The 24659-nt window shown below is 44.4% G+C and overlaps 1 protein-coding gene across 1 annotated transcript in view; it reads left to right on the top strand.

The window, feature by feature from the left end:
• MEP1A (meprin A subunit alpha) overlaps window positions 1-24659 on the top strand; it is a 69049-nt gene that overhangs the window by 3608 nt on the left and 40782 nt on the right. The window contains exons 4-9 of the mRNA XM_084821729.1: window positions 9873-9913; window positions 10018-10093; window positions 17191-17308; window positions 18423-18598; window positions 22289-22510; window positions 22688-22834. Of these exons, the coding sequence (XP_084677855.1) occupies window positions 9873-9913; window positions 10018-10093; window positions 17191-17308; window positions 18423-18598; window positions 22289-22510; window positions 22688-22834 (780 nt within the window). The remainder of the gene's footprint in view (window positions 1-9872; window positions 9914-10017; window positions 10094-17190; window positions 17309-18422; window positions 18599-22288; window positions 22511-22687; window positions 22835-24659) is intronic.

Raw genomic sequence — 24659 nt, 5'->3', positions numbered from 1 at the left:
TGGGTAGGGCTACGAAAGAATCCTTCCTGAAACTCTGGACAGCTGCTGCTGCATACTTCTTATGTATGTATGTATGTAATCTATACACATATGCAAGCACACTGCATGCACACCACACACACATTCGACGTGCGCTTAGACTCGTGTGTGTGTATATATATATGCAAATTTGTGTTACGGGCCTGTGACCCAGATTGTTTAAGAACCTAGCAATGCCCCTGCTTTGGACCAATCCAGACTATTCTGAAGGCCAGACAGCCTGTAACAATTAGCTTAAGATTAGGGAGGGGGAGTTGGGAGGGGAGAAATGAGCCTTGGCAAGTGATATCTCTAGGTGCCAATAGGACTGAACTTTTAACCCAGCAGTCCCCATTCACAGTGGTGGAAGAGGGGTTGTGTATAACAGAAGATTCTACTTTTGTTTCCCAGTGTGAGAGTTGGTAGGAGGAGGAGAGTTCTTTATTATTAGATTGTGACAGTGCAGCTTCTTCCCAGTACTTACCTAGTCCTTCTCAATTCCATTTCTTAGTCTTCCCTTTCCCTTAAATACTCCTTCTAGATTCTTTTTTACATATGCATATGCATATACATACATACATACATACACGTTCTCTTCTAGTTGCTAGGCTTCAGTTTGTTTCCTTGCTTTACTTTGTTGTTGTTTTGCTCCCCCCCCCCCGCTTCTCAATTACTATTCCTTCCCTTCCCATTTTTGAACTTTTATTAAAAACAAAAAACACCCCCCCTTTTCTCTTCTGTTAGGCTTTAGTTGGATTGTTAGTGTTATTTCTCCCCCCCCCCTTCGCTTGTGTAGGTAGTTTTTTCTGTATCTACTTTTCTTTTGGTCTTGTGTATGTGTGCACTGTGTGAGTACAGCATGCACATTATTGTGCACAAGCAAACAGTGTGCGGGCAAAGCAGTATATACACAGTAGACTGTGGGCCAAAGCACTACACACAATACACATATGAAGCATCTTAGGGGGTGCCACCATCCATGGTGCCCTCCTTGCTGCTGCTGCTGCGCTCCTCCTCAGCCACCCATGCCCACCCACTCTGCCACCCTTGGCACAGTAAATCAACTCTGAACAGGCAAGACGCTTTTCTTAGCCTGTCCTGCATGGTTCCTCCATCACCAATGGGACTGTGCCAGCCATGAACAGGTGTTTCTCTCTGCCAGCCTGCTCAGTGCCTGTGTAGTACCCTCCTTGCTGCTGCTACCACCCTCCTCCTTCACCAGCTTCTACCACCCATGCTGTGCTGCACTGTTCCTCCACTGCCAGAAGGACTATGCCAGCCTTGAAAATGCCAACCTGAATGGTGGCTACCTGGTAGGTACTGCTGGTGGTTATGACTTCGCTCCCTTAGGCCCCCCCTTTTTAAAAAAAGGAACACTGGGAAAGCCACTGGACCTACCTAAGAAACTTGGCAGGGTCATCACCTACCTCTGAAAGGGCTACCACCATGTCCCCAAAGTTCATGTCCTTATATTATAAAACAAAGAAGTTAGACCTACTCACTTTCAGTTCTGTGTGACTTACTCCCAGGTAATGTGTTCTGCAGCCAAAGAGAGGTTTAACTTTTCTTCCCTTAAGAGCCTCAGATCACAGTGAAGCTGAATAGTGGCAGATTCAGGACAAACAAAAGGAAAGTTCTAGAGGAGAGGGGTTAGTTTGCACTTCAAAAAAAACCTACACCAGACATTAGGGATAGTGGCCTCCTAATAGTCACCTTAAATGCCTTCTGACCAGGATCTCTAATCCCCTGTGTGGTGACAGGTTTCTTTTTTACCTTTTGTTTTAGTTTTTGAGAAAAGGAAACTTTATGCATGACTAGCACAAAAACCACTGGACCCAACTGTCTGAAATTTGGCAGTTCAGTCACCTTCATAGGTGCTGCCAGGTCCCCAAATTCTATGTAGTTATGTAGAGGCAATGAAAAATTATAGCCCTTTTCCTTGACAGATTTTCTTTTAAAAAGCAAATTTTACTTGTGGCTACAAAAAAGGCACTGGACCTAATGGAAATTTGGCAGGTTCAGTCACCTCCATAGGGGCTTCCAGGTCCCCAGATTTCATGTATTTATCATAAACAATAAAAAAAAAAACTTATGGCCACTACTGTTTTCCAATGCAAGCCAAAGGAAAAATGTAAAATCCAAATAATTCGGATTTCCGAATCTTGCTTTGGCTCTGGAGTCCAAAGCAGGTTGGATCAGGTCCAAATTGGCCCAAAGCAGATAGGGCCAAATCCAAAGCTCTGAATAGGCCTCCATATCGGGGTGTGTGTGTGTGTGCACAGTGCTACTAGATATGATAGTACAAATGACTGCATCTAAAGACAAAAGAATTTTGATACAACTTCCTTTAATTCATTCATGCAGCTTCATCTGTGTTATGGATGCACACAAATGCAGTGATTTAGACAAAAATGCAGCCTTGATGAGATTGTACACATTATTGCATCTTGTTAAAATTGCTCAAATGTTGTATCTGCATCAGCAAAGCACTGTACAAAAATTATTGTTGTTTGAGTTGCAACCAGGCAGTCCTACTAAATTTCTCATCAATCACAGGGCAACTGTGTGTATGTGTGTGGGTGAATTGTGAAATCAGTGCTTCTTTACAATTTGCCCAGGAGTATGTTGTCTGAACTGGGCCTGGGCACGTTTTGCCCATTTCAGAATTTGTCCAATTGGGGGAGGGGTATTTTGGAGGATTGCAAAGCATGGCTAAGGGAGCCCAGGAATGGGCAGTGAGAAACAATTTGTGTCATTGGGGGGGGGGGAGTTGAGGGTACATGTAAAATTTCCAGAAAAAATGAACATTGGGGGTGGGGTGTGGAACTGAAAAATAAGCAATATTTGTGGTTATTTAGGACTCCGCAGATCTGAAGTCATTTTATTATTTTAGGAATATAAAATATATTACGTATATCATGTTTGATATATTAAATTTAAAAATATAGTTTATTCAGACAATAATTAGATTTACTGATTGAATTTATTTTGTTACAAAGGGGACTACAAGATGCTTAACTCTAAGGAATCTAACATCTCTAGCATTTAAAAGTTGTACTGTACTGCTGGTTCTCTATGAATAGGAATTGTAATGATCTGATACTGCATATAGTCTTACATTAAAATCTCCCTGTTTTTTGAAATCATTTATTGAAATCAATATATGAAAACCTTGTCTTAAATATTTGGTTCATCATCCTGCAAGAGACTATATAATAACCATTTTTTTAAAAATCCATGTGGGGGGAGAAAAAATGGCCTTGAAATCACACACACACCATTTTCCCCCAGGCTTTCACATCTCTAGTTGAGGTGCTTACCATGGTGTGATGCTTCCTATATTGCTCTTCTTTATTACTACTGAAAAACCACTGAATCTGCTGATGGTTTCAGGAGCACAGAGATCTAGCAGCTGTTGTCATCTTTCTGCTCTTCCATTTTGATGTTAAATCACCAAAGGGAGCTTCTATGGAGACAGATCTTGAATTCCCAACCCTGGGACACAATTATGGAGGGAGTGGGGGTTATAAATGTAACCCTTGGGTCAGCAGCCAAGGCTGGGTTCAGTGTCTAGGTTCAGTGTCTATTCTTCCCTTATTTTTAGTTCTGGCTCAAGCCCCTCCCCCAGGAAAACTGGGACTTCAGTTTGGATGTCTGAGTAGCGACCTTCCCCCAACACACACTCTGGAGATATTTATAAGTAATGGTATTTATTCAAGTCAACAGTCAATCAAGAATAGATCAGCCACATAAACAAAAAATATCTTTTAGTCCAACACATCCCACTTTCTCCCAAGGTCTAGATAATGCCAATGGAAGTTTGCGTCCTTCAGCCTTACTCACAATTAGTCCAGGGATGCGGCCGATGAGTAGGGATCCTCTAGGCACAGGACTTAAGAGCACTGCAACATTTTGCACTTGCAGGGGGCAGCTGCAACACCTGGGGTGCATTGCAGTAAAGGACTCCAACCAGCAGGTGGCAGCAGAAAGGTAGGCACAGGATTGGAAAGCACTGCAATTAGGGATGGTGCGAGTGCCCAATTCCATCCTGGAATCTGGCGGAACCCCTCACCCACCCACACACCCAAGCAAAATGCTCATTTTCACACATACACAAATATGTGCATTCGCAAAAAGTGAGCATTTCGTGCATATGCAAATATGTGCATTTTTGGAATCGCCATTTTATTTTTCAAAAAATGGTGACCATGGACCTTGACAAGGCCACTGGGGTGAGTGCAGGCTGCTTGCCAAGCACAGGAGGGGCTCAAGCGTAGTCCCAGGACCAGCGAGCAGGGACAGGGGCTGGGCAGGTGCCTGGACAACCCAGATGGGTGTGGGTGTGCACATCCCTAATTGCAATGGCTTGCACCATGTCAGCTGGGGAACTTCAGTGACCCTGCAGTGCCAAGCCAATGGGAATAACTAAACTAGCTCCATAGTACTCGTGTAGGTCTAAGCCGAAATTTTGCAATAAGAAGCTCATGATCTGAGCCACAGTCAGCTCCAGGTCTTGTTTTTACTGACTGTATAGAGCTTCTCCATCTTTGGCTGCAAAGGACATAATCAATCTGATTTCGATGTTGACCATCTGGTGATGTCCATGTGTACAGTCGCCTCTTGTGCTGTTGGAAAAGAGTGTTTGCTATGATCAGTGTGTTCTCTTGGCAAAACTCTATTAGCCTTTGTCCTGCTTCATTTGGTACACCAAGGCCATACTTTCCTGTTATCCTGGTGATTTCTTGACTTCCTACTTTAGCATTCCAATCCCCTATGATGAAAAGGACATTTTTTTTGGTGTTAGTTCTAGTCTTCTAGGTGTTGTAGGTCTTCATAGAACCGATCAACCTCAGCTTCTTCGGCCTCAGTGGCTGGGGCATAGACTTGAATTACGGTGGTGTTGAATGGTTTGCCTTGGATTCATACTGAGATCATTCTATCATTTTTGAGATCGTACCCCAGTACTGCTTTTCCCACCCTTTTGTTGACTATGAGTGCTACTCCATTTCTTCTAAGGGATTCTTGCACACAGTAGTAGATATGATGGTCACCTGAATTAAATTCACCCATGCTTGTTTATTTTAGTTCGCTGATTCCCAAGATGTCGATGTTCAGTCTTGCCATCTCATGTTTGACCACCTCCAGCTTACCTTGATTCATTGATCTGACATTCCAGGTTCCTAAACAATATTGTTCTTTACAGCATTGGATTTTCTTTTCACCATCAGACACATCCACAGCTGAGTGTCCTTTCGGCTTTGGCCCAGCCGCTTCATTCTTTCTGGCGCTACCTGGAAATTCCCTCTGCTCTTCCCCAGTAGTATATTGTACACCTTCCGACCTGAGGGGCTCATCTTCGGGCGTCATATCTTTTAGCCATGTGATACGTTCCATGGGGTTTTCTTGGCAAGAATACTGGAGTGGGTTGCCATTTCCTTCTCCAGTGGACCACATTTTGTCAGAACTCTCTGCCATGACCTGTCTGTCTTGGGTGGCCCTGCACAGCATAGTTTATGGCTTCACTGAGTTATGCAAGCCCCTTCGCCACAACAAGGCAGTGATCCATGAAGGGGAAGGGAACACCCTTATGAATGTACAGTGGAGGTGAGGAATAGATTTAAGGGATTAGACCTGATAGACAGAGTGCCTGAGGAACTATGGATGGAGGTCCGTAACATTGTTCAGGAGGCAGCAACTCAATCCATCCCAAAGAAAAAGAAAGGCAAGAAAGCAAAGTGGCTGTCTGATGAGGCTTTACAAATAGCTGAGGAAAGAAGGGAAGCATAAAGCAAGGGAGCAAGGGGAAGATATACCCAACTGAATTCAGATTTCCAGAGAATAGCAAGGAGAGACAAGAAGGCCTTCTTAAATGAACAATGCAAAGAAATTGAGGGAAAAAATAGAATGGGAAAGACTAGAGATCTCTTCAAGAAAATCAGAGATATCAAGGGAACATTTTGTGCAAAGGCGGGCATGATAAAGGACAAAGAAGGCAGGGACCTAACAGAAGCAGATGAGATTAAGAAGAGGTAGCAAGAATACACAGAAGAACTATACAGGAAAGATCTTAATGTCCCTGATAGTGCGGTCACTGAACTTGAGCCGGACATCCTCGAGAGTGAAGTCAAGTGGGCCTTAGGAAGCATTAGTAACAACAAAGCTAGCGGAGATTACAGTATTCCAGCGGGGCTATTTAAAATCCTAAAAGATGATGCTGTTAAAGTGCTGCACTCAATATGCCAACAAATTTGGAACACTCAACAGTGGCCACAAGACTGGAAAAGGTCAGTCTACATTCCAGTTCCATAGAAGGGCAATGCCAAAGAGTGTTCAAACTACCGTACAATTGCACTCATTTCACATGCCAGCAAGGTTATGCTCAAAATCCTACAAGCTAGGCTTCAGCAGCATGTGAACCGAGAACTACTGGAAATACAAGCTGAGTTCCGAAGAGGCAGAGGAACTAGAGATCAAATCGCCAACGTTCGCTGGATCATGGAGAAAGCAAGAGAATTCCAGAAAAACGTCTATTTCTGCTTCATTGGCTATGCTAAAGCCTTTGATTGTGTGGATCACAATAAATTGTGGCAAATTCTTAAAGAGATGGGAGTACCAGACCACCTTACCTGTCTCCTGAGAAACCTGTACAAGGGTCAAGAAGCAACAGTAAGAAGCAGACATGGAACAACCGATTGGTTCAAAATTGGGAAAGGAGTACGACAAGGCTGTATATTGTCGCCCTGCTTATTTAACTTATATGCAGAGGACATCATGAGAAACGCTGGGTTGGATGAATCACAGGTCGGAATTAAGATTGCCGGGAGAATTACCAACAACTCAGATACGCAGATGATACCACCCTAATGGCAGAAAGCGAATAGGATCTCAAGAGCCTCTTGTTGAGGGTGAAAATGGAGAGTGCAAAAGCTGGTTTGAAACTCAACATTAAAAAAACGAAGATCATGGCATCTGGCCCCATCACTTCCTGGCATATGGAAGGGGAAGAAATGGAAGCAGTGACAGATTTTATTTTCTTGGGCTCCAGGATCTCCGCAGACGGTGACTGTAGCCATGAAATTAAAAGACGCTTGCTCCTTGGGAGGAAAGCTATGGCAAACCTAGACAGCATAGTAAGAAGCAGAGACATCACCTTGCCGACAAAGGTCCGTCTAATCAAAGCTATGGTTTTCCCAGTAGTAACATATGGCTGTGAGAGCTGGATTATAAGGAAGGCTGAGCGCCGAAGAATTGATGCTTTCGAACTGTGGTGCTGGAGAAGACTCTTGAGAGTCCCCTGGACTGCAAGGAGGTCAAATCAGTCAAACCTAAAGGAAATCAACCCTGACTGCTCATTGGAAGGACAGATACTGAAGCTGAAGCTCCAATATTTTGGCCACCTAATGCGAAGAGAAAACTCTCTGGAAAAGACCCTGATGCTGGGAAAGACTGAAGGCAAAAGGAGAAGGGGACGGCAGAGGATGAGATGGCTGGATAGCATCACCGATGCAATGAATATGGACTTGAGCACGCTCCGGGTGAGAGCGCAGGACAGGAAGGCCTGGCGTGCTATGGTCCACGGGGTCACGAAGAGTCGGACATGACTGAACGACTTAACAACAACAACAGCAACAACAAGGTCTAAGCCTCCCAGCCTAATAGTGATTTCAGCCAGAGAGTAAGAGCCCTCCTATTAGTGATTTCCAGCCAATAACAATTCAGCTTAGGGGCACTACAGTAAAACTTGGCAATTCCCTGTTTCTAGCATTCAGCATAGGAATAGTTTGGCTCTTCTATCTTTTTCTTTCTTTCTTTCTTTCTTTCTTTCTTTCTTTCTTTCTTTCTTTAATAAACAGGAAACAGCTTCCAGCAGGCAGCTAGTCCAGCTCTTCTTTTCACAAAGGGAAATGGTAGCTCCCAATTCCACAGTCTTTTCCTGGCCAGAAATGTGACCCCTGCTCTCGAAGGACCACCTATGCTTGGGGCAAGCCAGCACCTAGTCAGCACCCATACTGTGGGTGGCTGACAAAGAAAAAACCCAAGTCTCCCAAACACCCCTTTTGATTTTTTAACTCATTTTAACAGTTATACTAAACCATATGAACAACTCTATTCAACATGCAAATGAGCTCCTTCATGGTTTCGCATGCTAAGCTCAGATGGTTGGGTTTCTCTGACTACCTGCTTCCACCACCTGGTGGAGTATGTTCTTTTCTCTATGGCATCACATGGGAATTGAGAATTAACCACTGCTTCTGAAAAAAATTAGCAGATCCACCCCATCTTTTCGGCACCAAAAGAGGGAACTCATCAAACAGTTGTTGAAGGAAAATGCTGCTCAGCTGCTGTCCTTGAGGACAATGCCTAGCCCTAGAATGACTTGCCGGGCAAAAGAGTAGAAGAACAGAAGTACAGATGGAGGAGATAGAATGCCTGTTTACACAATCATAAATATTGATTCATAGAATAATGTATTCCACTGTTTATGAAAATCTCCATACAGTCCTTCTCCAAATAGATGGTTAGCACAAGATTTAGGGGGATGCTCCCAGAAGGGAGAATAAGTTTAAAAGAGGGCCCCAAGTTAAGAATATTTGAGAAACATGCCTTTAAATCACTTTTTAGAATGCATAATGTGTCACTTCACAGCTTATAAATCACTATTTTCATACTGAAACAAACAGGTCAGACATTACGATCTGCGTATTTTTGTACTCAAGTGATGCACTAATTTCAAATCAAGTGATGCACTAATTTCAAAAATTGACATTTGGGATTGATCTTGGGGCATACAGAGAATCTTGTTATATGAACAGAGTAGGAGGCTGCTCCTTTCAAAATCATGACGTTCCTGAAATGTGAATGGCATTATGCTAAACCACAAGACAACTTGGGCAGGAGAGTCATTCTTTATTATAAAAGGCAGTGACTTGGTTCACACGAAGCCATGATGAGCCTCAGGGCCTGCAGGTGTCACTTTCCATATCCCACCCTACTCAGGGGTTGTAGTGTCATGCAAATCTGGTGAGCATGGGCTTTGTGAGGGTTATACAAGGGTTGTTTAACCCTCGCATAACCCATGTTCACTGGGTTCACATGACATGACAACCCCGAGTGGGGGTTGGATATGCAAAATGGTGGCCACACACGCCCTGCACATGCTGCAGCCTTATCAGGGCTTAAATAACCCACGATGGGCTGTTGTGTCATGCAAACCAGCCCAATGGTGCAATTGTACATTTTGAACTCATCATGACTGTCCCCATAGCCACACCTCCAAGGAGACTTTTCGTCTCTACCAGGAGCAGGTCTTTTATAAAACTAATGGGTCTTAATTGCCCATTCAAGACCAGGCCACCCCAAAATACTTTGCATTACAACCGGGAACAATATATTGTTGCTGTGAACATTCATTTTCCCCCAGCTACTGTGAGGACTGCAGCTAAGCTCAGAGGGAACAGGGGATTCTTTGTGGGCTGGCAAATGATAAGAGAGTCCCCGCTAATCCAAAATTACAGATGCTGCATCCCTGCAAACCCTGGCTCCACTACCCCACTGATAGAAAGGTGGATTAGATTACATTCAGGTATATCCAGCATTGTAATTCCATGAGCCTCTACATTTGTACATTTCAACTCCATTTACAAATTCATCCTCGCCTACTTAATAATGGCACTCTTATTTATGGCCATATTGCATATTTTAGTCTGGTTTTTCTTTGAATAGGAATAGTCGTCATTTTGTCAAAAGTTGTTTTGTAAACTTCTTCAATGAGTGAAAAATTAACTATAATGATCTGAGACATCTCCTTTTGCATTTCGATTAAACCACCTCCTTCTTAATTTCCTTCCTTCTAGCTGCTGGACTCAGCCTCTTCCAGGGGGATATTTTACTGCCTGTGAGTCTTTTTTTAAACCTCATACATTTCTACGAACATGAACATAAAACTATTTTGTGTGCCAAACAGTGAAGAATCTAATCATCTTTCCCCATTTTCAACAGAGAAAACGCAGTGCACTGCGAGATCAGCATTATCGATGGAAATTGCCCGTTCCATTCATTCTGGCTGACAGCCTGGGTAAAAGAAACTTGATGTTACCGCAATGCTGTTGAGGTTAAAATCTGATCCAGTTATGATTTCAGAACAACGTTTTGATCCTGGAGAAAATATATTGCATATATTGAAAGTGTTGATTACTAAAGTGATCTAGGAAAGAGGAGGCAATACTGGGGGGCTTGTCCTTGACTCTTTGGCCTGCAGCCCACAGTATCCTGCGAGAATCAGTCTTGTCACACTACTCAGTATCTACATGAAAATGCATGGAGAAATCAGATGTGGAGCCCATTGTCATCCCTATGTGGATGATACAGAGCTCGGTCTCCTCTCCATCAGATTCTGGAGAAGCTGTCAATGCTCTGAACTGGTGCCTGAAGGACGTAATGGGCTGGGTGAGAACCAACAAAGTTTAATTCAGACAAGGCAGAAGTGTTCCTAGTTGGGAAGGTGATTTCCCCAGGAACAGGGGTTCAACCTCTTTTGGATGGGGTACTACTACCCTTGAAAAGTCAGGTGGATCCAGCTTTGTTTCTGGCTGTCCAGGGATCAGCCACAGCCTTTGTGCAGCTTGGGCTGGTGCACCAACTATTAGGGATGTACGAAACACCTACCTGGCTCCACGCCAGGCAATCCGCAGTGGGGGGGGAGGCACTCCATCCCTCCTCCCAGAATCCTTGACGGGGGGGGAGGCGATCGGTCCTCCCCCCCGGAATCCTGCCCAGCCAGCTCCGCTCCGCGGCCAAGCTGTGGAGCTGCTGGCCAGCTCCAGCTGCCCGCCGCCGGACATCTGGCCGCTGGGCAGCCCTGCAGGGACGCAAATGGCGGCTGTCGTAGCCGCCGCCATTTGCGTCCCTGTATTGAGCCGTGATAGGCTACATAAATATTTACGTAGCCTATCACGGCAGGGGGAAAAACCCCAGTGTACGCAAATGGCGGTAGCCACTGCCATTTGCGACCACTGGGGTTTTTCCCCCCTGCCGTGATAGTCTACATAAATACTTACATAGCCTATCACGGCCTCCGCAGGGATGCAAATGGCGTTTCTGTGTTAGCCGTGATAGGCTACGTAAGTATTTACATAGCCTATCACGGCTATGAAGAGAAGAGGAAGTGAATGGCGGCTGCAGGATGGTCACCATTTGCAAAGCAGCGCGGACGGGAAGTGCCCTGTTTCACGCACCTTTCGTGGGTTGGGGGGGGCGGGGGCTTCGTTCCGCAACGGATTTCGGGGGGCCGAATGCCAGTGCAGTTGGCCTCACCGAGATCCGTAGCGGAATTCTCTGACATCCCTACCAACTATGAGAGATTTCTTTGAGAGATTTGACTGAGCTGTGATGGGACATGGCTTAGTCAAATCTAGACTGGACTATTGTAAGGCAGCTGCCTATGAAAAGCCTCTAAAAACTTGAGTTGGTTCAGAATGCAGCAGCAAATGTGTTTGTTTTTATGTTATATTGTTTTTAAATGATGTAGTCTGCTCTAAGCACTGTTTGTTCAGGAATGTCACCTGAGTAGGCTCTATTGCAGTGAATGGATATGAGCAGCTCTGCTTTTGCACAATTCCCTTTCATTTCAATGAATGATAAAAATGGGGCTTATGATGTTTACAGCCATGTAACAATTCCTAATGGGTCCCTTGGATGGAAGAGATATTGGCCCGGTTTGCATGTAACAACCATGCTTCCGAACAGTGCAGTGAGTGCACGGGGAAACTGTGGGGCCGGCTGCCCTTGTAGCAAGCCTTCATTGTGTGCAACAATGGTGGCTCCAGAACGTCTGTATTTTAATGTTACGTAATTGGTGACTGTAAAGGTGCCATTTACCCACATTAAAAATACAGAAGTTCCGGAGCTGCCATTGTTGCGCACAGTGGTGGCCACCGGAGTCCCTGCCATTGCCCGTTAACCCCTTGTTCTCCCCTCCTTGCAAGGCTTGCCAGGTTGCAGGGGCAGGAGTCACGCCAACCACACATACTCCCCTCATTGCAAGGACCGGAGAATGTCCTTGCAAGGAGGGGAGAACCTGCTGGACCTGCTATCTGGGTGCAGGGCTACTCTGTGAGTGGGTCTGGGGGAACAACGAGGCTCAGTGAGTGGGTCTGGGGGGGGCACGAGCAAGGGGGAGTCTGCCAGACTCTACCCCCTTCCTGGACTCTTGTGACATCCCTACTCCCATAAGGCCTTTTCAGATCAGCAACTGCAGGCAGCCTGAGAGACTGCAGAGCAATCGAGAGACGTGTAATAGAAAGAAAACACACACACACAGCACCGTCAGCCACCTCAGTGGTCAAAAACATCACTCTGCGGAAAGTGCTGAAACCTGAAGAATGACAACTAGAGCTCAGCCAAAATTTCTCAGAAGATATTATTCTCAGAAAAGTCCTGAGATTTTTCTTTTCTTACCACCACCACCACCACCACCACAGAAATAAAAGGCCACTCTCTAGAATTTTCTCCAAATTTTCTTTTTTCCATTATTTTGTGTGGTGGCTGCATTCCCCCTCCCCCCTCTGACCCCTCTGACCTGGAAAGCTGCTAGGTCTGTGTTATTGTGGCTGATGCAAAATGGGGGCCAGGCTTCCAATAAAGTTGATGCTGTTGCTACTTGCACTGGCAGTGCAAAACAAAAAACAACGCTTAGGGAAAAATAGGAAAGCTGTGCTACGACCTTTGCTGATGGATGAGCCCTACCGTTGAGAAATTATTGGAGAATTCCTCCTCCCCCAGGAGATATTCAGTGAAATTCCCCCCCTCCTTACTGTGCTCACAAATAGGGTGGGGAATTTTGAGAGGCCATTTGCACACAGTTCTAGTTCACATGATCACCACAGCACATCGTGACTTATTTAAGCCATGGTAGGTTGTGGCGCATGCTGATGGCCACTTTGAAATGTCACCCCCCCCAGGGGGGGTTGCCATGGTTTGTCATGTGGTCTGAACCCAGGCAGCAGGGGTTGTTTGAGGGGAAAACAGCTCAGAAATACAGTCAGGGCCAGAAATATTGGAACAAGGATAACTGTTTTGGCAGTTGGCCTCTGCACACCACCACATTGAATTTGAAAGGAAACACACCCAGATGGGAGCGAAGTCAGGACTTCCAGCTGTAATTCAAGGGGTTTGGCAAAAGTGGGGCGCTAACCATTCAGGAAGGACAGCCAGTGGCCTACACACACACCCATTGTTGGTGGCCCATAAGTAATGGAACGAATGGCTGACAAGCAGCTGCATGGCCAGGTGTGGCCTGTTTCCTGGGCACTCCATGACCAATCAAGCAGAGAAAAGGCCTGGAGGTGGTTCTGAGTGTTACATTTGCATTTGGTAGCTGTTCACTGGAACTCCTAATATGAGGTCCAAAGAGGTGTCCATGCGAGTGAAGGAGGCCATCATTAGGCTGAGGAAACAAAATAAACCCATCAGAGAGATAGCAAAAACAGTGGGAGTGGCCAACACAACAGACTGGAACATCCTGAAAAAGAAGGAATTAACTGGCAAGCTCAGCAACAGCAAAAGGACTGGAAGACCACGGAAGACAACTAAAGTGGATGACTGCAGAATTCTGCTCAGGGTGAAGAGGAACCCTTTCATAACATCTAGCCAGGGCAAGAACACTCCTGAGGAGGTAGGCATGACATTGTCAACATCTACAGTCAAGAGACGGTTTATGAATGTAAATACAGAGGCTTCACAACAAGGTGCAAACCACTGGTAACGCTCAAGAACAGAAAGGCCAGATTAGCCTTTGCCAGCAAACACCTAAAAAAGCCTGCCTAGTTCTGGAATAAGATTCTTTGGACTGATGAAACCAAGATTAACCTGTACCAGAATGATGGGAAGAGAAAAGTATGGAGAAGGAAAGGAACAGCTCATGATCCAAAGCATACCACATCATCTGTCAAACATGGTGGAGGCAGTGTTATGGCATGGGTATGTATGGCTGCCAATGGAACCGGGTCACTAGTGTTTATTGATGACCTGACTGCTGATAAAAGCAGCAGGATGAATTCTGAAGTTTATAGGGCTATACTTTCTGCTCAGATTCAGCCGAATGCTGCCAAACTGATAGGACACTGCTTCATCTTGCATATGGATAATGACCCAAGACATACAGCAGAAGCTACCCAAGAGTTTCTCAAGGCAAAGAAGTGAGATGTTCTTCAATGGCCAAGTAAGTCACCTGATCTCCACCCAATAGAACATGCTTTTCACTTACTGAAGAGAAGACTGAAGGCAGAAAGACCCACAAACAAGCAGCAGCTGAAGGCAGCTGCAGTAAAGGCCTGGCCAAGCATCTCAAGGGAGGAAACTCAGCATTTGGTCATGTCCATGGGTCCCAGACTTCAGGCAGTCATTGACTGCAAAGGATTTTCATCCAGGTATTAAGGGCGATCCTTGAGTTTGACATGATGTTGGTTCGTTCCATTACTTATGAGCCACCAACGATGGGGGGGGTGCATGCCACTGGCTGTCCTTCCTGAATGGTTAGTGCCCCACTTTTGTCAAACCCCTTGAATTACAGCTGGAAGTCCTGACTTCGCTCCCATCTGGGTGTGTTTCCTTTCAACTTCAATGTGGTGGTGTGCAGAGGCCAACTGCCAAAACTGTTATCCGTGTTCCAATATTTCTGGCCCTTACTGTATGTGTGAACCAGCCCATTGTATTTGCACATAATGCTAAGCCATGGTTTATGTTAGCCATGGTTTGTTGCTTTGCTGTGAATTGTCTTGCAGATAAGCAAAGAAACCCTATTTGTGGTTTGTTTTTCTCCTACCCATCTTGCCAACCTTCAGATTGGTTTTGTTTTTAGGCTACTCTTGCTGGATGCCTCTGTTTCAGAGCAGACACCAGCACAAACAAGCCAGAGACAAGACACATTTCTGGGTTCAGACATCACAACAAGCCATGGTTTAAAACAGTGCAACTTATTTAGCCAACATGGCTTCCATTTGTTGTTTGCAGCTAATAAACCATGGTGCGTTCAGATATAAGAACAGCCAAATTTCAACAAATTACACCATGGCTTAGCATTATGTGTAAACCAGGCCATTCAGAGACTGGAGACCTAGGAGAGGGGTCTGAACATCTAGAAAATGGCAGATCTAGCAACTCTTACCAAAAAGAAAAAGGAAAGGCACCCCCAAATATATTAAATAGGAACCAAATTGATAAAATGATTTACTGGGGGCACAGATACCAGAACATAGGGACAGTAATAGAGGCAGCAGGAGAATATGTATTGAAAGGTGACAGTGTTCATCTCCATACTGTGAAAAACTTCACCTGCTGATTTCTGGAGACCACGTTGCTGTTAAAGTCACAGGAGCAGGCCACACTATTTTTCTGGTCTGTTGGCATCCCTGGATACATGAAACAGTTATAGTTACTTGTGCACAAAGAGCTGTGGGCATACAGTAGTTTTCTTCATTTCTCTACCCTTCATTTCAAGGCCAAACTGAAAACAGCAACCACATATCTTGTTCGCTCCTTCCTCCTTCACAACTTACCTTGTGTTGTAATGTCACAATTTCCCTGCCTCTCTGCTATTCACAACCAAGGATGTGAAATGTGTGTGTGTGGGGGGGGCAAGGAAATGAAGAACAACATGGCTTCTGAATGCAAGGCTTATTCTTCTAGATCAGGGATAGGCACCTTTCTTGGTGCCCATCAGGGTGCTACCAGCTGCTGCCATCTTAATTTCCCATGAACGCCTCTGGGCAACAAGATGGGGCTCAGAGACATTCTTAGGAAATGAAGATGAGGAAGAAAGAGAGAAAGAGGGGGGAGAGAGAGAGAGAGAGACTGACTGTGTGGATGGACAGGGATGTGTGTGTGTGTGTGTGTGAGAGAGAGAGAGAGAGAGAGAGAGAGAGAGAGACAGAGAGAGCATCTATGGGTGGTGATCAAGACTGAGAGGGAAAAAGAGATGTGGGTTGACTGGCAGAGGAGGAGGGGGGAAGGGAAAAGAGTTTGCCTTCTGTGAAACAGGTTTCTGTTGGCACGGAAAACTGGGTCAAAAGGCATTGTTTAGTGGGTTGCGGCTTAGTCCCCACCTCTGCCTTGTACACAGTCATTTGAGCATGTTACTTGTCTTTTGTGACTAGAGCGCCAGCTCACATGGCAGTCATTTTGTGGTAATGTCCATGACAAATTGCCAAATGTGCCTACGAGCCCAAAAGTTTGCCTGCTGCTGTTCTAAATGTTATGGGGTGGGGTTAATGCACAATTGCCATTTTTTGTTGCCAATCATGTATCATGCTTAGTTTGACCTTTAGAAGCCAGCATTGAATGTAACAAAAGACAGCCACTCTGTGACTCAGCTTGTGTACACCTCTCTACAGCGTACCTATAGTCTTTTTTCTCCAGTGTAACTATCCTAATTTTATAAAATATAGTCATTTTCCTATTTTATTATACAGGGTTTAATCCTGAAAACTTTATTGTGGTAACTTAATAGATGCATAGGCTTTATGAAGTCCCTCACCCAATCCCTCGTATTTCCAGTTGGAGGGAAATGCCGGCAAGACTTAGGCAGGAACTCCCTAATCAGAATAGACCAGAGGTAGGCAACCTTTTTGGGCCATGGGCACATTTGGTAATTTGAGAAACTGTCCTCAGCACCACCACAAAATGGCTGCCATGGGAGGCATGGCTAAGGACAAGTAACCTGCCCCCAAACTGAGTACAAAGCAGAGGTGGGGGCTGAGCCCCAACACGCTAAACGACTCCATTGAGTTTCCAGCACTAACAAAAAACTATTTCAGAGCAATCCCAACTGCCAGTAACAGAATGTGTTACTGTTGTTGTTTTAATGTGGGAGAGTTAGGGCACCTTGGCAGGCACCAAGAAAGGTATTCCGGGACACATTGGTGTCTGCAGGCACCACATTGCCTACACCTGTAATAGACAGTCCTGGACTAGATGGACTAATGGACTAACTCAGTATAAAGAAGCTCCTTACATCTCTTAATTGAAAACTCTCTGCATTAATAAACACACCTATTAAGTACTTCCCCAAAATAACTGAAATGGAATCAAATGTTCCTCTTTGTCTGCTCTAGTTAATTTTCAGAAATATAAAGCCTAGTGGTTAAAATAGCTTTTATGAACTGCTTTCTTTTTCAGATCTAAATGCCAAAGGGGTGATCCTTAAAGCATTTGAAGGATTCCACTTAAAATCTTGCGTGAATTTCAAACCACATGATGGAGAGAGGTCATTTATAATATTTCAGAAGCTTGATGGGTAAGTAAAAAGGCCTTAGTGATTTGGCTTACATAATTAAGCCACCTCCTTTCCCAGAGACGTTTGGATGAGGCAGAGTTCCAGTTCCTTCTCAAGGGATGGGTGCTTATAAAATATTGTGACTTGCCATGATCATTGCTCAAAGCCCACCTGCACCTAGTTTGAACTTGATTTCATTGTTTGGCTGACTGTGAAGCTATCACCAAGTACATTACAAAATGGGAAAAATTGAGCAGCTTTTAGCACACTTCTTTTTGCCTTCCTGAATCTTGTTTGATGTAGCCCTCTTTCAAAATGGTCCTTATGATTTTGAGGGTGTATTTCTCACTTCAAAATGGCATGGACCACTTCAGACATGACTTGCTTTGGGTGGTAGTCAAAGTGGAGACACACTTTGAAAATCTGAGGCTTTATATGTCTCCCCACTGGCTAATACGGGGAAATGAACAAATGGCTATAACTGCAGGCATTAGAGAGTTATGATGAATAAAAACCTGTATTGGGGCTTTTTGTTGTTTCCTGGTCTTTATGCCATTTATTAAGAACAGTTGTGGTTACTTTATACATTTCAAAATAACCAGCAATATAGATGTTCCTGAGGAATTATGTTATCTAGTCTAAAACATGGGGGAGCAGAGGTACTCTGCCCTCCCTCTACTCCATGGTTTCCAGCTTTATGGAAACAGCAGGACTGGGAATTGATGTTTTCTATTAAAAAAGAAGACGATGGAGTCAGGCTGTGGGAAGCAGGCCTGCAAGCTTGCTGCCAAATTTCATGATGTGTGCCAAGACTCAATGGACATGAGTGGAAAGACCCACAAATGTTCTGAGATCCCTGTACCATAGCTCTTTCATTGTAGTCTACCAAAGATAATGGTGCTGGGGTATGTAAATGTAGAATGTGTCTCTATAGTGCTGTCTTGAAACTAGGACTGTTAGAATTCTTTGTCAGTCCTACTGCTTCACTGGAATAAAATTATTTCAGTTTAATGGCAATTGCTAATTTGAATGTAATTTTGATGTTGCCAGTTACTTGTTTCCTTCAGTATAGATCAGCAAACTCAGTACAAGTTTATGACTATCAAACACCATTATTTTTGTTTGTCTTTTCCAGATGTTGGTCTGAAATTGGAGATGCAATGCACGGCCAAAACCTTTCTATCGGTGAAGGGTGTGATCACAAAGCTATTGTAACACATGAAATCCTACATGCTCTAGGACTCTTCCATGAGCAGACAAGGACAGACCGAGATGATTATGTTAAAATATGGTGGGATCACGTGCTTCCAGGTTGGTTTTCCCTCTAATGAAAGGATTTAGAATATAGAAAATACAGCTGCCTTGTTTCTCCTGAAGACATTTCAATCCATGCAGATTGCAGGCTGATTTTGCTGACATCACCATAAAGATAGATACTTTGGCAACTGACTGGTGATTATTTTCTCTGCTGTTGGTATGCAGTGTTCCTTCTGTAATGCAGGTGCAATTTCAAAATTATTCTTTCAAGACAAAGAGCACATTTGAAATGGTTGATAAGCGTGAACACTTAGAGATTTTCAAGGATTTTAAAGCCAGTGAAAGAGCTTTACTATAAGCCAGTGCAGGTGCAGGTATTGTAAGCAGGGCAGGGCGGCAGGGCCATGGGCCCTGCGCTCACCCCCTGCACCCCTTTGACCTTCCTGCATTGATTAGTGCAGAGCTGCTGACTGCTGAATGGACTGCGGCCGTGTTCATCTGAATGCAGTGACTTCCTCTGAACACAGGGAGGTAAGTGGTTAGGGGGAGCGGGGCCTCTCCAGAGTCACAGATTTGGATGCCAGCCTGGGGCTGTACTGAATCTTCCACGGTGGTCTTTTATAAAGGTCCAAAGAGCACTGCTTCACATGCTGCATAGCAACAAAACCAGAGTTGCCACTAAGTGTACACTCAACAGGGAGCTGCCGCCAATCCCAGCTTTCTGATCATTACATATGTATGTTACAACACTTTCAAACACTAGTTTGTTGCTTTCACACCTTACATTTTTAGGAGTGCCCTTAAAAAAACACACTTAGGAATGCAATTAAAGAACTAGAACATGTGAAGCAGCCCGGCGTGAAATACTGTGCATGGCCAGCATGCTTTGGAGGAGTGGCCATTCTGGCAGGCCCAGGAGCAGATAGACAACGGTACAATAGTGCTCAGTTTAATACCCCCTTGAAAATTAAGTCATTCAGAAGCTATTTGTGTTCCCCTTATTTTCGCCGTCTTAGTCTACGTAAATATTTACGTAGACTAAGACGGCCCAAGCTAAGGAACGCAAATGGCGGCGGCAGTTTTTTTTTTTTTTTTTACAGAGACGTGATAGGCTACGTAAGTTTTTATGTAGCCTAAAACGCCTGGGTAAAAAACAAAACCCTGCAAATGGCGGCGGCAGCAGCCGGTTGGAAGACCAGCCACCGCCGCTGAAGCTGCCGCCAGAGCCACCACCGCCCAGAAGATCCGCCCCAGGTAAGTCTCGTCCCGGGGGGGATCCGTGGGGTGGCAGGCCGTTCCGCCACAGATTTCAGGGGGCGAATGCACTGGCATTTGGCCTCACTGTGATCCGTGGCAGAATTCTCTGCCATCCCTACTCTTGAGCCAGCATTTAGAAGCATTCTTGGGATGGATGAGGGCAAACAAGCTCAGGTTTAATCCAGACAAGACAGAGGAGCTGTGGGTAGGAAAACTGATCACTCTGGATGGAGATTTACACATTTACTGTGGCTCAGCTGCAGTGGACTTTTAATCCAGTTCTGCTCCACCCCCAAGACAATCATGTCAGATGACACATGCCCCTTCCCATAGCTAATGTGGCATTTCTTGCCCTAAATCCAGGTTTTTTGAAAGTCTATTTGTGGCAGGTTTTCCCATCACAGCAGCTTCAGTGCAGTTTGGAAGTCCATGTTCACAGCTAGCTGGTGAAAGTGGCACTGATTTGCAGAAAGGAGGAGTTGCTTGGGGAGGGGGCTTATGTCTATCCCCTCCCCAAGCATGTCTAGTAACTCATTGCCTTGGGGATGGGAGTCAGCCCTGCTGCTTTGAAAGGATGCTGTTCTCAAAGGATGCTGGGCTCAATCGCTGTCTGCCCCTTTAAATATTACTGAGCACAGCAGTGTGGACATTAGGTATGGAAGTGCAAAGGTATGTAGAGCATTACTGATTTTAAAACCTTCACTGAACGCAGGGGTGGGAGGGGAAAGGGGTCAGAGAGCAAGCCTCCCCGCTTCCTTGCACCTACCCATTTAGTGATGTTCAGTTCTACTTGTTTGCCCCATGCAAATGGAGTTTTTAAATGTATCCTGGCTACTGTTTGCCCTGGGAGGAGCTAACTTGGGGCTCCTTCACATGGAGCTAGGGATGTACAAAAGTCACTTACCTTTTCGCAGGGGTGATTCGCAGTGGGGGGGAGGCGCTCCGCACCTCCCCCCGAAATTCTAACCCGGCTGGCTCTGCTCCACGGCAACTCCGCAGAGCTGCTGGCCAGGTGCATTCACAGGCATGTGGAGCCTGAGGACGCAAATGGCGGTGGCTACGGCGGCCGCCATTTGCGTTCATGTTTTTGGCTGTGATAGGCTATGTAAATATTTACATAGCCTATCACAGCAAAAAAACAGGAACGCAAATGGCGGCAGCTATGGCGGCCGCCATTTGCGTTCCCTTTTTTTGCCATGATAGGCTACATAAATATTTACGTAGCCTATCACGGCCTTCGCAGGGATGCAAATGGCATCCCTGCGTTAGCCGTGATAGGCTACGTAAGTATTTACATAGCCTATCACGGCCTAAATGGGGAAGCAAATGGCGGCCGCAGACGCGGCCGCCATTCGCAAAGCAGCACAAACGGCACCAGGTAAGTGCTCCATTTCGCATGCCTTTTGTGGGGTGGTGGGGCGGGGGACTTTGTTCCACCACGGATGACGTTAGATGACGTTGTGAACCTCCAGGGCATCTCCTGCACTAAATGACCTGTATTCCATTTTTAAATAAATCGCAGATAGCAATCAAATTACCCCAGTTATGCTCCAATTGAGTTCCCTCCATGAGAAGAGGAAAAGCAGCAAGAAGAGGAGTGAGATCAATGAAACATATGGAAGACTCAGATAAGAGGGAGAAGGAGGGGGAAAGGGGAGGGGGAGAGGGGGGAAAGAAGCATGGGAGTCCATGGTGATCCTGCATTTAAAACAGAAGCAGAAAGCCCCCTTTTAAATGCAGGATTTTAGGCTGATGTAGAGATGCTCTTGATTTCATGAAAATCTGTATTTAAATGGAACTCCTCCTGGTCTTACATGGGGTTGCCCTTCCTGTGAAGGACCAGGTGTGCAGTTTGGGGATGCTCCTGGGCTCATTGCTAACTTGGAAAGCTCAGACAATGGCAGTGACTGGGAGCCAATCTACATGGAAAAGGGTTTTGAGGCTGTTCTGTTTATATGTGGATTTTCATGAAATCGGGTTAGCTCCCTCTGGGGCAAACGGTAGCCAAAAATGCAGTGTATACATTAAAAAAATCCGTTTGCATAGGGCAAATGAGTAGAACTGAACGTCATCAAATAGGTAGAAGCGGGGAAGCAAGAAGGCTTGCTCTGTGCCCCTGTACTCAGTGAAGCTTTTAAAATCAGTAAGGGACAGGCAGCAATTGAGCACAGGGTCAAAACAGCATCCTTTCAAAGCAGTAAGGCTGCCTCCCATCCCCAAGGCAATGAGTTACTTCCGAGTAGACATGAGCCCCATGCAACTCCTCCCTTCCGCAAATCAGCACCACTTCCACCACTTCAGGTTATGCCTTTTCACAGATATTTGTTTGTCCTCAAAGTCATCTTATGAGTTAAAGAGTCAGAAATTATCATGGTCCTAATGAAATCATGGCAGCCTGATCCAAAATCAAATTCTGCTACAATAAATAGACTGGGATCCTTTTATAAGTATTTCCAGGAAATAATCATATTGTTATTCCTCTTATAGATCAAGTACACAACTTTAAAAAATATGGCGACAACTATCTCACAGACTTGAATACTCCGTATGATTATGAGTCCATCATGCACTATGGTCCATTTTCATTTGGCAAAAATTCAAGCTTAACAACAATTACTGCCAACATACCTGAATTTAATTACATTATTGGCCAACGCTTGGATTTTAGCACTTCTGATCTAGCAAGACTCAATCGCATGTACAACTGCAGTAAGTCCATACCCAAGCAGTGACTTGAATTTGCGGACTAAAAGTAACAGATCACCTTTGAATAAAATTGATTCAAATTGATGATAGCTTTTTATTAAAAAGAGGTGGGAGAGGTACTTCCATTTAGACATTTAATTTTTTTTGGCGGGGGGGTATTGTATGTATATTTTCCCCCAGCAACATCTCTCACCCTTTTGGACCAATGTGATTTTGAGTCAGCTGACATATGTGGCCTGGTTCAGGAAACCAGAGATGATACTGACTGGATTCATAAGAAGAGTGACCTTCTGGGACAAGACCACACCCTCACTGGACAGTGCAAAGGTAAACTAAACACACACACATGCCAATTCCCAGTATATCATCCTCTTATGTGACCAAGTTGTGGATATGCAAATAAGGACAGGCTTAATTTTAATGTTGTGACTTCCTGGGGCGTGGGAAAAGTGCCATTCACTGCTTTGAAGAAAAGAATTTGTGCTGCAGTTGGGAACACTGCGGTGATCAGAGTTTGGGCTGCACTGACATGGAATCCATAGGGGCACTAAGTCATATGTCCACAAATCCCCCCATCATGCTGATGAGCATTTTGCTAGTTATTAAATAGAAGTAAGAAACTCTTCATACTGGAGATGGAGCTGAGTGTTTAAAGATAATGTCAGTTAAAAAAATGGGGGGGGGGGAAGCAGCCCGCATGGGCAGCTATGAGAAAATGTGCAATGTGATTAATTGCACAATGCACAAACAACAGATACTCAAACATTGACACCAAACCTCTACAAAATCAGTTTTCATTTGATGTAATAATTCTACATGATTGTTATGAGTGTCATTCAAATTACAAAAATAGTTTAATACCTATGAAATGTATTAAGAGTGGAGTGAATAAATACAATAATACAACAATACTGTCAGACTTTGACCATATAATATGTGATGACAAGTCCAACAGTTTCCAAAGTTTATCAGGTTGATTGTTGTGCTAACTCATGACTCAATGGAATGTGACTCATTGCCTTCTTCCTGAGTTTCTAATCATGGCCCACACTGAAGTGGTAGACTTGCAACCTGTCACACAAGTGTTTCATCAGGAGAGCAGGTCTGTATTTTTGGTAGAGAAAAAACTTCCATGTTACTCTTTTGAGCCATTAGTACATAAAATTGAAGCTCACGAAGGCTCTAGTTTATCTTCTGAATGCTAATTTTTACCTTGGTTTTACTCTTTTTTAAACTCTTAGGTTTTTACAGTATATTTTGTTATGTTTTTGTTACATGGTTTTAAGTTTTATTTTCCAAACTGCCCAGACAGCTTCGGCTATTGGGTGCTATAGACCTGTAATAAACAAATACTCTTGAATAATTTATCTAGACTTAAGACAGAACCACCACTCCATAGCCTGATAAAAACTTCCAGAGGAGCAGCCCATGTTAGTCTCTTGCAGCAAAAAAACCAGAGTCCTGAAGCACCTTAAAGAGTAACACATGTATTATTAGTCCATGGGCCATAAGGGATGGCCATAATAATCTGGGGTGAATAAATGAGGTTACCTTTCTCTCTTTTTGAAAGCCTATGGCCCAGTAAAATTATTTGCCAAGATGGCCATTGATAATGAGTAGCTTTCACTTAAAAAGCACTTTAAAGGTGCAATCCTATGAATGTTTGGACAGTCCCACAACTCCTAGCATGCCCCAGCCAGCACCGTCTGGGGAATACTGGAAGTTGCAGGACTTTTGACTGTCCAAACATGCATAAGGTTGTGCCTTAAATGTGTATTTTAAATAGGTGATAATATATAGTACTTGATTGGGATAGAAGTTTTGGCATCTTTTGCCCAGTTAGGGCCAGGGGAGCTCAAAATGACTGAAAGATATCCATACTGTATTGAAATAATTTTTGAGGAGCATCGTTGAAAAATGCAGAACAGCAAAATCTGTAGATCATGATCATACATGGAAAAAATCTTAGTGTTTAGATTTCACTTACAGATAAAATTGTTCATAGGAACTGAGGTGTGGTCTATCTTCTGCATATTATACTAAACTGTCATCATTTAGCCTGTTATTTGACAGTGATCAGTGGAATACCTTTACATTCTTGGTGTAAAATAATACTCCCCCTCTCCCCGATCTGTCAGCACAGTTCCTTCTG

The sequence above is a fragment of the Heloderma suspectum genome, chromosome 1, assembly GCF_057233095.1.
Source record: "Heloderma suspectum isolate Gila_16-S chromosome 1, 16-S_ref, whole genome shotgun sequence".
Classification (NCBI taxonomy): Eukaryota; Metazoa; Chordata; class Lepidosauria; order Squamata; family Helodermatidae; genus Heloderma; species Heloderma suspectum.
Note: the sequence above shows the minus strand (reverse complement) of the source record. Positions and strands in the feature narration are given on the sequence as shown.